At 35.3% G+C, this 14,006-nt stretch overlaps 4 protein-coding genes and 2 non-coding genes across 6 annotated transcripts in view; 3 read left to right on the top strand and 3 right to left on the bottom strand.

Moving 5' to 3' along the window:
• The first annotated feature begins 71 nt into the window (after positions 1-71).
• On the top strand, positions 72-2,621 carry LOC122647536 (chloroplast envelope membrane protein). The gene has a single exon (XM_043840920.1). It carries the CDS (start codon positions 1,803-1,805, stop codon positions 2,490-2,492), a length of 690 nt encoding a protein of 229 aa, XP_043696855.1. The 5' UTR covers positions 72-1,802; the 3' UTR covers positions 2,493-2,621.
• Positions 2,622-2,709: 88 nt separating this feature from the next.
• LOC122647534 (cytochrome f) lies at positions 2,710-4,030 on the top strand. Its single transcript, XM_043840919.1, has one exon. The coding sequence runs from the start codon at positions 2,713-2,715 to the stop codon at positions 3,673-3,675; it is 963 nt and encodes a 320-aa protein (XP_043696854.1). The 5' UTR covers positions 2,710-2,712; the 3' UTR covers positions 3,676-4,030.
• A 2,862-nt stretch (positions 4,031-6,892) lies between these two features.
• On the bottom strand, positions 6,893-6,966 carry TRNAW-CCA. Its single transcript has one exon. It is a non-coding gene; the product is annotated as a tRNA-Trp (tRNA).
• Positions 6,967-7,127: 161 nt separating this feature from the next.
• Positions 7,128-7,201, bottom strand: TRNAP-UGG. Its single transcript has one exon. It is a non-coding gene; the product is annotated as a tRNA-Pro (tRNA).
• An 872-nt stretch (positions 7,202-8,073) lies between these two features.
• The window catches only part of LOC122647541 (ATP-dependent Clp protease proteolytic subunit), a 17,297-nt gene continuing 11,364 nt past the window's right edge, over positions 8,074-14,006 (bottom strand). Inside the window, exons 3-5 of the mRNA XM_043840925.1 lie at positions 12,850-12,973; positions 11,794-12,087; positions 8,074-11,141 (exon numbers count right to left, since the gene is read on the bottom strand). Of these exons, the coding sequence (XP_043696860.1) occupies positions 10,898-11,141; positions 11,794-12,087; positions 12,850-12,920 (609 nt within the window). The 5' untranslated portion in view covers positions 12,921-12,973 and the 3' untranslated portion in view covers positions 8,074-10,897. The remainder of the gene's footprint in view (positions 11,142-11,793; positions 12,088-12,849; positions 12,974-14,006) is intronic.
• LOC122647529 (photosystem II CP47 reaction center protein) overlaps positions 13,160-14,006 on the top strand; it is a 3,250-nt gene continuing 2,403 nt past the window's right edge. The window contains exon 1 of the mRNA XM_043840914.1: positions 13,160-14,006. This exon is cut by the window's right edge and continues 2,403 nt beyond it. Coding sequence (XP_043696849.1) covers positions 13,336-14,006 — 671 coding nt within the window. The 5' untranslated portion in view covers positions 13,160-13,335.

The raw sequence follows: 14,006 nt of genomic DNA, 5'->3' as shown, positions 1-14,006 counted from the left end.
TATTTAGTGGAATATGGGACAAGATGTGGCTTCGCTTCCTCCTAACACAAAAGAAAGAGCCGTTATGCATGTGGAAACATGATATATGGGTAAATATATTATAACTACTTTTAAATAGATCAGCAGATTCTGAAATAGAAAGTCAATGTGTCTATATGTATGTAGATATCCATAGTGGGCTCATATGAAGGGGATGTTCTTATTTTATATCTAATCAATTCGATGAATTACTTCTAAGGGTTCACATCATAATAGTGCTAGTTGATGAGAGTTACTTCGGGAACAAAAATAAAATAAAGTAATTTTTTGTTATTCTCTCAATTCCAATAAAATGAAACTGGATCTAGTATGAACTGGCGATCAGAACGTATATGGATAGAACTTATAGCGGGGTCTCGAAAAACAAGTAATTTCTGCTGGGCCTTTATCCTTTTTTTAGGTTCATTAGGGTTCTTATTGGTTGGAACTTCCAGTTATCTTGGTAGGAATCTGATATCCTTATTTCCGTCTCAGCAAATGATTTTTTTTCCACAAGGGATTGTGATGTCTTTCTATGGTATCGCAGGTCTGTTCATTAGCTCCTATTTGTGGTGCACAATTTCGTGGAATGTAGGTAGTGGTTATGATCGATTCGATAGAAAAGAAGGAATAGTGTGTATTTTTCGTTGGGGTTTTCCTGGAAAAAATCGTCGCATCTTCCTTCGATTCTTTATGAAAGATATCCAGTCGATCAGAATCGAAGTTAAAGAGAGTCTTTATCCTCGCCGTGTTCTTTATATGGAAATCAGGGGCCAGGGAGCCGTTCCCTTGACTCGTACTGATGAGAATTTGACTCCACGAGAACTTGAACAAAAAGCTGCTGAATTGGCCTATTTCTTGCGCGTACCAATTGAAGTATTTTGAAATAATAATGAATGCTTTTTCAGCATGAGGGAAAGAACTCAAGAATCCTCTTTTTTTTTATACCTTAACTGAAGTTTCTTCAGAACGCTCATTTCAGCGCAAAGGCAGACGTATATGGAACACCCATAAAACGAAGCAGTTTTTGTCCACCAAAACGATTTTTTATGCGTATCGAAATCACTTCAATTCCTTCATACTAGTAACAAGTCTAATCTAATAAATATGGATTCATCACATATAACATATATCAGAATATTTCAGAATACAGAATTCCTCTTTTTATTTTTAGGTTCAATATTTTGAATAGATACGTTAAATGTTAAATACAGATGGATCATATCTTGTAAATTATTTCTCTTTTGTCAATCGATCTTTCTTTTTATCCCCCCTTTTTTGCTTTGCTCCTTCGAGTGATGACCAAACGATTGGATCTCTTATAACTATAAGCATCCAATTTATTTCTTTCTTTCCCTTGCCACCCATGTGTGATTTCATCATCACATCAATATTTTTCAGAAATTCCCTCACTTATTCCTGTGCTATGGGTAGCCAGTGAAACTTTTCGAAATATTTGAATTAAGGGGAGTTCTTTCGTCTCGAAATCTAAATAATATTCATTACTCTTTCGGGCATTTCTCGAAAGGATACAATTACTTGGAATTTGACCAATTGAGATATCCGGAAACAATATTTTATTATTTCTTCATTCGAGAAAGAGATCTTTATTCTATTTCTATATTATTTCTAGATCCAAGGACTAACCAATTAATTAGAAATAAAAAAAGAGGGAATAGATCCATAGGTTCGATACCTTGTTATAGAACTTATGCTTGATAGAAATATCAGATCGGATAGAGTCGACAAATGAGGTGGGTTCATTAACGATTCACAGATTAAAAATGCCAAAAAAGAAAGCATTCACTCCCCTCCCATATCTTGCATCTATAGTCTTTTTACCCTGGTGGATCTCTCTCTCATTTAATAAAAGTCTGGAATCTTGGATTACTAATTGGTGGAATACTAGGCAATCCGAAACTTCTTTGAATGATAGTCAAGAAAAGAACGTTCTAGAAAAATTTATAGAATTAGAAGAACTATTCCTCTTGGACGAAATGATAAAGGAATATCCAGAGACCCATATACAAAAGCTTCGTATAGGAATTCACAAAGAAACGATACAATTGGTCAAGATGCACAATGAGGGTCATATCCATACTATTTTGCACTTCTCGACAAATATAATCTCTTTAGCTATTCTAAGTGGTTATTCTATTCTGGGTAATGAAAAACTTGTCATTCTGAATTCTTGGCTTCAGGAATTCCTATATAACTTAAGCGACACAATAAAAGCTTTTTCTATTCTTTTATTAACAGATTTATGTATCGGATTCCACTCGCCCCATGGTTGGGAACTAATGATTGGCTCTGTTTCCAAAGATTTGGGATTTGCTCATAACGATCAAATTCTATCTGGTCTTGTTTCCACTTTTCCAGTTATTCTAGATACAATTTTCAAATATTGGATCTTCCGTTATTTAAATCGTGTATCTCCGTCACTTGTAGTGATTTATCATTCAATGAATGACTGAAAAAAGGTCCACCGTCATTAATCTAATCATAATCTTTGTTACTTTGTACATAAAGAAAGCATTAAAAATCTTATGCACTCTTTATCTTTCTACCCGCACAGGGTATTCTTCCTATATTCCAGGAAAACTCTTCCAGTACAATACCAGAATTGTGGATAGGGAACTATCCTAGCGACCTACCTAATTTATTGTAGTAATTTTCGGGATCAATGATTGTACCATGCAAAATAGAAATACCTTTTGTTGGATAAAGGAACAGATGACTCGATCCATTTCCCTATCGATCGTGATATATGTAATAACTCGGACATCCATTTCAAATGCATATCCCATTTTTGCACAGCAGGGTTATGAAAATCCACGAGAAGCGACTGGGCGTATTGTATGTGCCAATTGCCATTTAGCTAATAAGCCCGTGGATATTGAGGTTCCACAAGCGGTACTTCCTGATACTGTATTTGAAGCAGTTGTTCGAATCCCTTATGATATGCAACTGAAACAAGTTCTTGCTAATGGTAAAAAGGGGGCTTTGAATGTAGGGGCCGTTCTTATTTTACCTGAGGGATTCGAATTAGCTCCTCCCGATCGTATTTCTCCCGAGATGAAAGAAAAGATAGGCAATCTCTCTTTTCAGAGTTATCGACCTACTAAAAAAAATATTCTTGTGATAGGTCCCGTTCCTGGTCAGAAATATAGTGAAATCTCTTTTCCTATTCTTTCCCCGGACCCCGCTACTAAGAAAGTTGTTCACTTCTTAAAATATCCCATATACGTAGGCGGAAACAGGGGAAGGGGTCAAATTTATCCCGATGGGAGCAAGAGTAACAATACAGTCTATAATGCTACAGCGGCGGGTATAGTAAGCAAAATAGTACGGAAAGAAAAGGGGGGATATGAAATAACCGTAGCGGATACATCGGATGGACACCAAGTAGTTGATATTATACCTCCAGGACCAGAACTTCTTGTTTCAGAGGGCGAATCTATCAACCTTGATCAACCATTAACGAGTAATCCCAATGTGGGTGGATTTGGTCAGGGAGATGCAGAAATAGTACTTCAAGACCCATTACGTGTCCAAGGCCTTTTGTTCTTCTTGGCATCTGTTATTTTGGCACAAATTTTTTTGGTTCTTAAAAAGAAACAGTTTGAGAAGGTTCAATTGTCCGAAATGAATTTCTAGATCATGGATTTTTCAACATCAAGTTGGTAAAAAGAGCGAAATTCTTGTTGATTGGTGCAATTCTGTATATGTATCCTCCAAAAATCTCATGAAAAGACTTTTGCTTGCTTTGTATATACTCTTTTTCTTTTATGTGAGATATCAGGAATTACTTATATCCCATTCCTAGGACTAGTCCTAGGAATCATATGTAGAAGACTATTTGACTTGGCCTTTTTTCAATCCAAATTGGAGTGGTATGGCTATGTCACTATTGTCAGATTGTAAATGCCATATAATGCATGCATCAATAGTTTTCTATTCTATTAGTATTAGAATTAGATAGTAGAATTCAAATTGAATTATAAATAAATAATATAAATAAAAATAATAATAAATAATAGATAAAAAAATAAATAATAAAATAACTTAACTTTAACTCTTAACTAGAGTAGGTTCTATTAGTTATTAGTATAGAAATATCGAAAAGATTTGCACGATGTCTCATCTACAGAAATCCAGATTGTGTCATCCATAAACTGGATTGATTCTTTATTTTATTTCTTCTGACTTCGGAAGAATTGATAGATACTACGGGGGAAGAGATGCTCTGAATCAATTCCATTGATTCTTCATATCCAAAAAAAATCATCAGAAAAAGGAATGGAGTAGTTTGAAACATTGGAGCAAGAGTCCATATTTATAGGAATAGAATATTCTGATTATGTTAACTGGATAAATTTCCAACTTTTATCTTTTTTATCTTATGGAATGGATCAAAGTCTCACTGGAAGAGTAAGAACTCAACAGGACCCTACCTCTCTTTGTCTGATTCGAGAGGTAGGGTCCCGTTGAGTTCTTACTTTTACTTTTTCATGTCTACAAACCGGCCCATTCAATTACTAGAGGGATGAACCCAATCCGGAATATGAACCATAAAAGAAAATACCTATTAAACCGATCACAGGAATACCAGTTACAGTACCTATCAGCCAAAGAGGAATCCTTCCAGTAGTATCGGCCATTTACCCCACTTCCCTCCGCATTTCATTAAGTGGTCATGCTAGAGACATAAACAGTCATGGATAATTATGAGATGAGATCCTTCCGAATGGGATAAGAGAATTCCTACTATTACTATTCCCTTTCTTTCTCTTAATTGAAGAAATAATTGGAAAATAAAACAGCAAGTACAAAAATGAGTAATAACCCCCAGTAGAGACTGGTACGATTTAATTCAACATTTTGTTCGTTCGGGTTTGATTGTGTCGTAGCTCTATAATTCGGATTAGGTTTATCGTTGGATGAACTGCATTGCGGATATTGACCCCAAAAAAAAAACAGTAGGTACAGCCAGTCCGTGAACAGCCAACCATCGCACTGTAAAAATTGGATAGGTTCGATCTATGGTCATTGAGGCCTCCTAAAAGGATCTACTAAATTCATCGAGTTGTGCCAAAGGATCAAAACGGCCAGTTATTAGTGGAATTCCTTGTCGGCTCTCTGTAAAATACTCGTTTGGCCGAGGGCTTCCAAATACATCGTAAGCTAAACCCGTGCTGACGAATAACCAACCCGCAATGAATAGGGAAGGTATAGTAATGCTATGAATGACCCAGTATCGAATACTGGTAATAATATCAGCAAAAGAACGTTCTCCCGTGCTTCCAGACATGCTGAACTCCACATATTCTTGTACAGTCAAAGGGGATCGATTCTGTGAAAGATGGAATCAGTAAATGGAAACTCACTGTCATCTTTGTGAGATCGTCAATAGTGTACCGAGGGTGTCTTTAGAGTATACCGAATCAGTATAACTATCCTTCTTCTGACACAGCAACGCAATTTCAATTAGTATCAAAAAGTACATAATTATTTTCTTGCTTTCTTATTGCTTATCGATGCGGAACCATGTCCCATTCAATATTCAATAGAAAATTCCTAAAATTCGTTTCGTGTAGTATAGGATTTTTTTGTATTACTGGCTTCCGACTAGAAACTGAAGATCTGGTAAAGTGTGAGTCCGACGGGCTGGGTTCTAATAATTCATAAAAGAGATTATCATATTATCACAACACAATTTAATTAGATGCGAAATGGAATATAGAAATCCCTTCTCGTGGTTGTACAAAAGAAAAGGTTTTTTTCTTCGAGCTATCGTGAGATATTTTTTTCTTTCCTTTGAGATATTATGTGCAATTAATGAGCCTACTCCTGAATCTAATGAGTTAAAGTAAAGGGTGTTATGGAGGTTGGTCGTTCAAAAATGGACTCGATGCGATTGAAAAAGAAAAAAAAATGATCAAAAAAGAAATCATTTTCTTTATTCCATAGTGATTCAAGGAGAGTTTCATTTGTAAATGAAGTTACATGATACAGTTCTTATTATTATTACTTTACTCAAGAGTTGTTCAATGAATCTGTTGATTGGGAATCACGGGATGAGTAGATGTTATAGATGATGAATCAATCTTTTTTTTTCTACTTCTGTCACTTTATCTTTGTTAGTGCTGTCTAGAATAATAATGTAATGACTGATGAATCAAAAACTTTCAATTGGAACTTCTTTTGTCAATTGGTGTCAATTGGTATTTTTTCCTATCCCTTATCCTCGGGTCTTGAAAAAATTGAATTTTAGGTAAGTGTTTTAGAAACAAACATATGTAGAAAAAAGCGTATCTCATTTAGCTCTTTCATGCCTACTATAACTAGTTATTTCGGTTTTCTACTGGCGGCTTCAACTATAACCTCAGCTCTATTTATTGGTCTGAACAAGATACGACTTATTTGAACTTAATTGAATGAACAATTCATAAACATAAAAAGAAATCTTTCTGCAAGATTCCACGTATTCTATAGCTCCTTCCCGCGTTAATTGCCAATTTTTGGTCATTGAGATTCATAGGCGATTCGGATTAATATTTAGGGATAAATATTACCTTTCTTTTCCCCTTTCAAACTAAACTCAAATAAATCGAAATGATTGAAGTTTTTCTATTTGGAATTGTGTTAGGTCTAATTCCTATTACTTTGGCTGGATTATTCGTCACTGCATATTTACAATATAGACGTGGTGATCAGTTGGACCTTTGATTAATTAACATCTCTTTTTTTGATTGACCTCCTGCGAATTAAAGAAAGGAGGAGGTCAAATCAAATACAGTACAGCCCGCTGTTCAAGTTAGTGAATTAGTGAAGTTATTTCATTATAATTCGACCTAACAAACAAGAACGGAATCACGCTCTGTAGGATTTGAACCTACGACATTGGGTTTTGGAGACCCACGTTCTACCAAACTGAACTAAGAGCGCTTTCTTATCACAATAGATAAGAAGAAAACTGTAAAGAAAAGTATTCTTTTTTCCCAATACACCTTGCGTGCATATAGTATCATCTAATGAAAGGTTATCTATGTCCAATTTTAATTGGCCTCAATTAATCCATCGTTACTGCCCAGAGGAGAAGTAATTGGTAGGGATGACAGGATTTGAACCCGTGACATTTTGTACCCAAAACAAACGCGCTACCAAGCTGCGCTACATCCCTTTTAATTGGTCTACCGTGTCATTGTAGAGAATCCCTGTCTTGTTTTCCACATTTTTATTTTTTCTTTTCTCCATTAATATACAATTTCTCTTGTGATTTCTTATTTTTTTTTTTTTTTTGTCTCATATAAAATATCAATAATCAATTTAATAATAATAATAGATACAATAGAATAGTAATAATTCTATACATATGAAATCCAAGACATAAATATTATTGGTAATGCTCAGGAAGAAGAAGAGGGGGACGTCTTTTTATCTTTTTTCTGTTTTAAGAAAAAAGTCAATCTCATTTATCGGATTATGATACATATCAATTTTATAATTATTGTTAGGGATTCCGCGTAAAAATACAAATACAAGCGATTCTTAACCGCAACTACATATGCATCTGATCATATATGTATTACAATAAAGAAGGAGGATTTTCAATGCGATATATAAAAACATATCTCTCCGTGGCACCTGTGCTAAGTACTCTATGGTTTGGGTCTTTAGCAGGTCTATTGATAGAAATCAATCGTTTATTTCCGGATGCGTTGACATTCCCTTTTTTTTCATTTTAGTTATTGACATGCCAAGGGGGTGAAGAGGATTAGAGATACAATATATTATCTTTGACTAATCCCTTTCCCTCTTTTTTATTTTTTCAGTTTTGGGGAGGAGGAAAGAGAAAGAATAAAAAAGCATTCAACCTCATCGAAACTTGGGTTCAGACTCGATAGAGGGAGAATGGAAATAAAAATGTGGGTCTAGGGTAACAAAACAAAATCATACAAGCAAGTCATACAAGCAAGATATTTAAATGTGTATTGGGATTCAAAAAATTGTATAGTTAGAAATTGTTAGATTACTTATTATTTTTTATTTTCATTTTAGTTCCTTTGTTCTTGCTTCGGAGCGAAAATTAAAGAGTTTAGTTAATCTAAAATCCAAAGGAAAGGAGGTTCATGGCTAAGGGTAAAGATGTCAGAGGCGTGGTTATTTTGGAATGTACCAATTGTGCCCGAAACGATGTTAATAAAGATAAAGAATCACCGGCGGGGATTTCCAGATATATTACTCAAAAGAATCGACAAAATACACCTAGTCGATTGGAATTGAGAAAATTTTGTCCCTATTGTCTCAAACATACGATTCATGGCGAGATAAAGAAATAGATCGAACGGAACAAGGTGTGTGCCGCCCTTTCAAGGGAAGAAGAAAAAAATTACAAATTCAATTCCATACAAATTACCTATAATATCATAGAAATTGATACAATCTTACATAATCACATAATAACATTATTATAATTTTACATTTTATTTTAATTAATTATAAAATAAATTGAAATTTAAAACTTTTCTATTAATATTCTATTAATAGAAAAGTTTTCCTAATAATATTAATATTAATGAAATTAATATAACCAATAAATATATTAATATAATAATCATCGATTTTATAATATAATCGTTCATTTTAAATTTCTATTTTATTTCATTTCAATTTTATATTTATTAATATATTTATTAAATTAAATAATTAGAGTTATATTCTAAATATTCTATTTAGATCTATTTCTATATTTTATCTATTTATTTATTATACTATATTACATATATAATAAATAAATAGATAAAGATAGATATATATTCTAACAAATTTCTAACAAATCCTATCCTATTTCGGTCGGATCAAAAAAAAAATTGAATTAGAATTCAGAAATAGGATTTTAGAGATAAGGAATAAACCATGGAAAAATCCAAGCGACCCTTTCTTAAATCTAAGCGATCTTTTCGTAGGCGTTTGCCCCCAATTGGATCGGGGGATCGAATTGATTATAGAAACATGAGTTTAATTAGTCGATTTATTAGTGAACAAGGAAAAATTTTATCTAGACGAGTGAATAGATTGACCTTGAAACAACAACGATTAATTACTATTGCTATAAAACAAGCTCGTATTTTATCTTTGTTACCTTTTCTTAATAATGAGAAACAGTTTGAGAGAGCTGAGTCAACCCCTAGAACTACTAGTCCAAGAACCATAAATAAATAGACCTACTCCTCAATTGAATCAAAATTCCAATCCGAACTCAGAGTCAGATTGATGTTTGAAAAATTCGAGAATCCAGATTTGATTGTCGCGCCGTAAGAAAAAAAAAGAATTGGTGAAGAAGAAATCTTTTTTTGTATTGAAATTTTACTACTTTTTTTTGTTCATTTTTGAATTTCTATTTATCATATTAATTTCTACTCTAACTTCCCGGAGTTCATTCTCCGGGGAACTCTGTTTAAAAAATTCCGTTGGATTCCTTCCAACCTCCTTATTTGGTGATCTCATTGGAAATCATGTAAAGACAATTCCTATTTGATATAGCTATTTGTGCAAGTATTTTACGATTAAGAAGTAACTTTTTTTTGTACAGATCGTGTATTAATCGACTATAACTATAGAATACCCTTTTTTCACGAATTACTGCATTTATCCGAGTGATCCACAAACGACGAAAATCTCTCTTTTGCCTGCCCCTATCCCGATGAGCCGAAACCAAAGCTCTCATTTTTTGTTGAGTAGTTGTTCGAGTAAGTCTTGAATGAGCCCCTCGAAAGGTTGATGCAAATAAACGAATTTTTGTCCTACGTCTCCGAGCTATATATCCTCGTCTAGTTCTGGTCATTGAATCAAATTAAACTTTGATGAATAACTAATTGAAAATTTATTTCTTTTCTTTCAGTCATTCTTTTCCCTTCTTCCGGTCTATTAATAACAAAACGGATTCTTCCGATGTATAAAATAAAAATTCCAATAGCTTTTGCTACTATGACCTTCCCAACCACGATTTTTTTTCAAACATTTCTCCTCGAAATACAAAATTCTATCAATACTAGGTATCAAAAAAAAAAAAAATAAGAAAGAAAATAATTGTATCTAAATGGATAAAAAAATTAGTGGGTTCCATCGTTTCTATGGTTACTTCTTAAACGGTGAGGTCCCCTCTATACGCCGGAGCCCTTCCCTCATTTAATGAATATTATTGGTAACTTGTACAGTTCACACCCTTTGGCTCTACCCATGAATTATCCAGTAATTAGGTCTTTTCACAATGAGATCTACCTATACAGTAACGGCATTTAATTATGAAGGTTGGCTAGGTAGCTGACCCTGTTAGTCCGTTCTTGCAAGAGTAGGAGCATAATTCTTCTGCTTCTTAATCTTAAATATTATTTCCCCGCTTAATGGATAACCATTTGCTACCAATGGGGAATTGCTTCTCATCTCAAATGGAGGTGATTGGATTTGCACCAATGGAAACCATAAATTTCATACAGAATAGAGGTATATGATAGATCTTTTGCCTTTGACTTTTAGTTTTAGATAGTGAATAGGGCTTTTCGATTCTATCCTAATTTGAACGAGTCACACATACACCCTAGTACAGGTTCCTCGGCGCTGAGGACATCCCCGAAGCGCGGGGGATTTCGTGACATTTCTGATTGGCTGTCTTGTGTTTCTAATAAGTTGTTTAATAGTTGGCATGCTGAATCGTATACAGAATAGAATGGGGCTGGTTTAGATCGATCCTAACCGGATGATTACGAATTACTCCCATTTCCTATAATATTTTACTTTACCCCGGTAAGAAGATAAAATATCAAAGCAAGGTTCGGTTCATTTGAACTATGTTATGGTTCGAAATGGAATCGCGGGTTTACGTGAAATCACCGCCATTTTCGACCGCGACAAGATCAACAATTCCATGAGCTTGGGCTTCTGTTGCTGACATAAAAACATCCCTTTCCATGTCTTCGGATACAACCCATAAGGGCTTTCCCGTTCTTTGTACATAAACCCTTGTGAGGGTTTCACGGAGTTTAAGTAGCTCTTCCGCTTCCAGGACAAATTCTCCTGTTTGTGCCTCATAAAAAGAACTAGCAGGTTGGTGTATCATTACCCTGATGATATAACATAATGAAAAGTTTTTCTATCTCACATCATGGGGCGAAGGGAAGAGATAAAGAATACCAAGAAGAAAAAAAAGATAGAATTGAACAACCGTACAGGCATTTTTTGCGCATTGCATACGGCTCTACAATGGAGGTGACTTTTCCCTTCCATCGAAGAAAGAGAGAAATCCGATCTATCAGATCCCGATCGCTAGATGATCCATTCCATTTACCACCCTTCTTTTCAGAGAGAGGAGTTCCAAAAATACTATGATGGTTCCGTTGCTTTATAGATTTATTTCGTCTGTGATTCAGCAATCCCAAAGTTTCTTTCTGGTTTGAACAATTAACGAAAAAATGATCCTGTTTTTTTTTTCGTACTCTTTCATAACATAAATATTGGAAAGAGACTTCTGGTGTGAAAACAAAAAAGAAAAAAGTTTGTGACGCTGAAATGGACCCCCGATAGATACGATCAAATCGGAAATAACCTTTGTCTCATACTACTCTCTCGATACATAATCTCATGTTATGAAAAAACAATAAAGGTTTGCTTCTATCGAACTCGAAGTGCCATGCTATTATTACTTATTATTCCATATGGCGAAGGCATAGTCTTCTTTTTTTTTTCTCAAATACAAATAAAAAAACTCATTGGCGCCAAGCGTGAGGGAATGCTAGACGTTTGGTAATTTCTCCTCCGACCAGGATAAAAGATCCCATTGAAGCGGCTAATCCCATGCATATTGTATGCACATCTGGTGGCACAAATTGCATAGTATCATAAATAGCTATTCCGGGTATTACCCATCCGCCGGGAGAGTTTATAAACAAATACAGATCTCTGGTATCATCCTCTATACTGAGATATACCATGAGACCAATAAGTTGATTCGAGATCTCGCTATCAACCTCTTGGCCTAAAAAAAGTAATCTTTCGCGATGAAGTCGGTTGATTAGGACAAAATAGTATCCTTTAGGAACCGTACATGCACCTTTGGATGCATACGGTTCAAAAAAAAATTGCGAAAAAAATCAATGTGTCGATCCTAGCCCTCTTTCTTTTTTCATAGCAGGTTTTTAACTCCTAACGAAGGGGCTTTTTCTTCCATTTTTCAAGAAAGGGCTCCCTATAATATAAAAAAGAATTAACTAAACTTATCGAACTAACCTCTCATTGATGTATTGTTTCATCGAGATCCAATCCAAATCACGATGTAATTTTCTTGTTCCTGAATGGGCCTCTTCAAGTCTTTTAGGTTTATGCTCTACTCCGGGTAAAGGTCTGCCCGATTTTTATTTGCACATATAGGACAAATGATCCCAATACCACTTCTTTTTGCTACGATTTCCGTTTTTCTTTTTCAATTCATTTCATGTCTTCCGCCAAATATTCGATGTAGTCATTATATTACTCGATTAATTGGCAGTTTGAGATCTATAAATAGGAATCATTTATGGTAATCGTACATATATTACCAATTGGGTATTTTCTGAACGGAGCCTGGAAATTTCATTTTATTGGTCCAACCATAAATTATTCTAATGGATAATATTGATCCCCCAAAAAAGGATCTACTTAATAATTCTACTTCACGCTCCAAATTTTGATGGTTCAATCAATCTTTATTGCTTTATTGGGCGAAACAGAGGATATCTCGATCGGGGGAGAGAACGGGGTAATCCCATATGACCCAATATGTCTGACAAGTCGCACTATACGTCAACCCAAACTGCATCTTCCTCCCCGGGACTACGAAAAGGGACTTTTGGAACACCAATAGGCATTAAATGAAAGAAAAGGGGGTTAAGTGTTATACTTCACTTTGATGTGGAAACGTAAGAATGTATTGTCTTCATAATATTGCCGTTTAGCGTATTTTATCCATAGATTGGAAAGTTCGTAGAGGAAGACAGAATGAAGAAAGGAAATTTTTATGAATGGGTTATTCGAATGATGAGCAAGTATCTACGCATTCGCTCATAGAAAAGGGGGCCAACCCCATTGCGTATTGGTACTTATCGGGTATAGAATAGATCTGCTTCTCTTTGTTCCTACGTGTTCCATTATTACCAACGGAATGGAATAAATATTCACCCTTGCTCCGAAATAATTCAGTGAAAAGGGAGGTTCATAGCATAGTCTTTTCCAATGTGATAAAGTTACATAGTGTCTATTTTTATTTGATAAAGGGGTATTTCCATGGGTTTGCCTTGGTATCGTGTTCATACCGTCGTATTGAATGATCCCGGTCGCTTGCTTTCTGTTCATATAATGCATACAGCTCTAGTTTCTGGTTGGGCCGGTTCGATGGCTCTATACGAATTAGCAGTTTTTGATCCCTCTGACCCCGTTCTTGATCCAATGTGGAGACAAGGTATGTTCGTTATACCTTTCATGACTCGGTTAGGAATAACCAATTCATGGGGGGGTTGGAGTATCACAGGGGGGACTATAACGAATCCGGGTATTTGGAGTTACGAAGGCGTGGCCGGGGCACATATTGTGTTTTCTGGCTTGTGCTTCTTGGCAGCTATCTGGCATTGGGTGTATTGGGATCTAGAAATATTCTGTGATGAGCGTACAGGAAAACCCTCTTTGGATTTGCCCAAGATCTTTGGAATTCATTTATTTCTTTCAGGGGTGGCTTGCTTCGGGTTTGGCGCATTTCATGTAACAGGCTTGTATGGTCCTGGAATATGGGTGTCCGATCCTTATGGACTAACCGGAAAAGTACAACCTGTAAATCCGGCGTGGGGCGTGGAAGGTTTTGATCCTTTTGTTCCGGGAGGAATAGCCTCTCATCATATTGCAGCAGGGACATTGGGCATATTAGCGGGCCTATTCCATCTTAGTGTCCGACCGCCCCAACG

Source organism: Telopea speciosissima, unplaced genomic scaffold, assembly GCF_018873765.1.
Source record: "Telopea speciosissima isolate NSW1024214 ecotype Mountain lineage unplaced genomic scaffold, Tspe_v1 Tspe_v1.0072, whole genome shotgun sequence".
NCBI lineage: Eukaryota > Viridiplantae > Streptophyta > Magnoliopsida > Proteales > Proteaceae > Telopea > Telopea speciosissima.
This window is presented reverse-complemented; position numbering and strand designations above follow the sequence as displayed.

Bases quoted from the DNA above. Each gene is read 5' to 3' on its own strand.
- LOC122647536 (XM_043840920.1), top strand. From the start codon at position 1,803: ATGCCAAAAAAGAAAGCATTCACTCCCCTCCCATATCTTGCATCTATA.
- LOC122647534 (XM_043840919.1), top strand. From the start codon at position 2,713: ATGCAAAATAGAAATACCTTTTGTTGGATAAAGGAACAGATGACTCGA.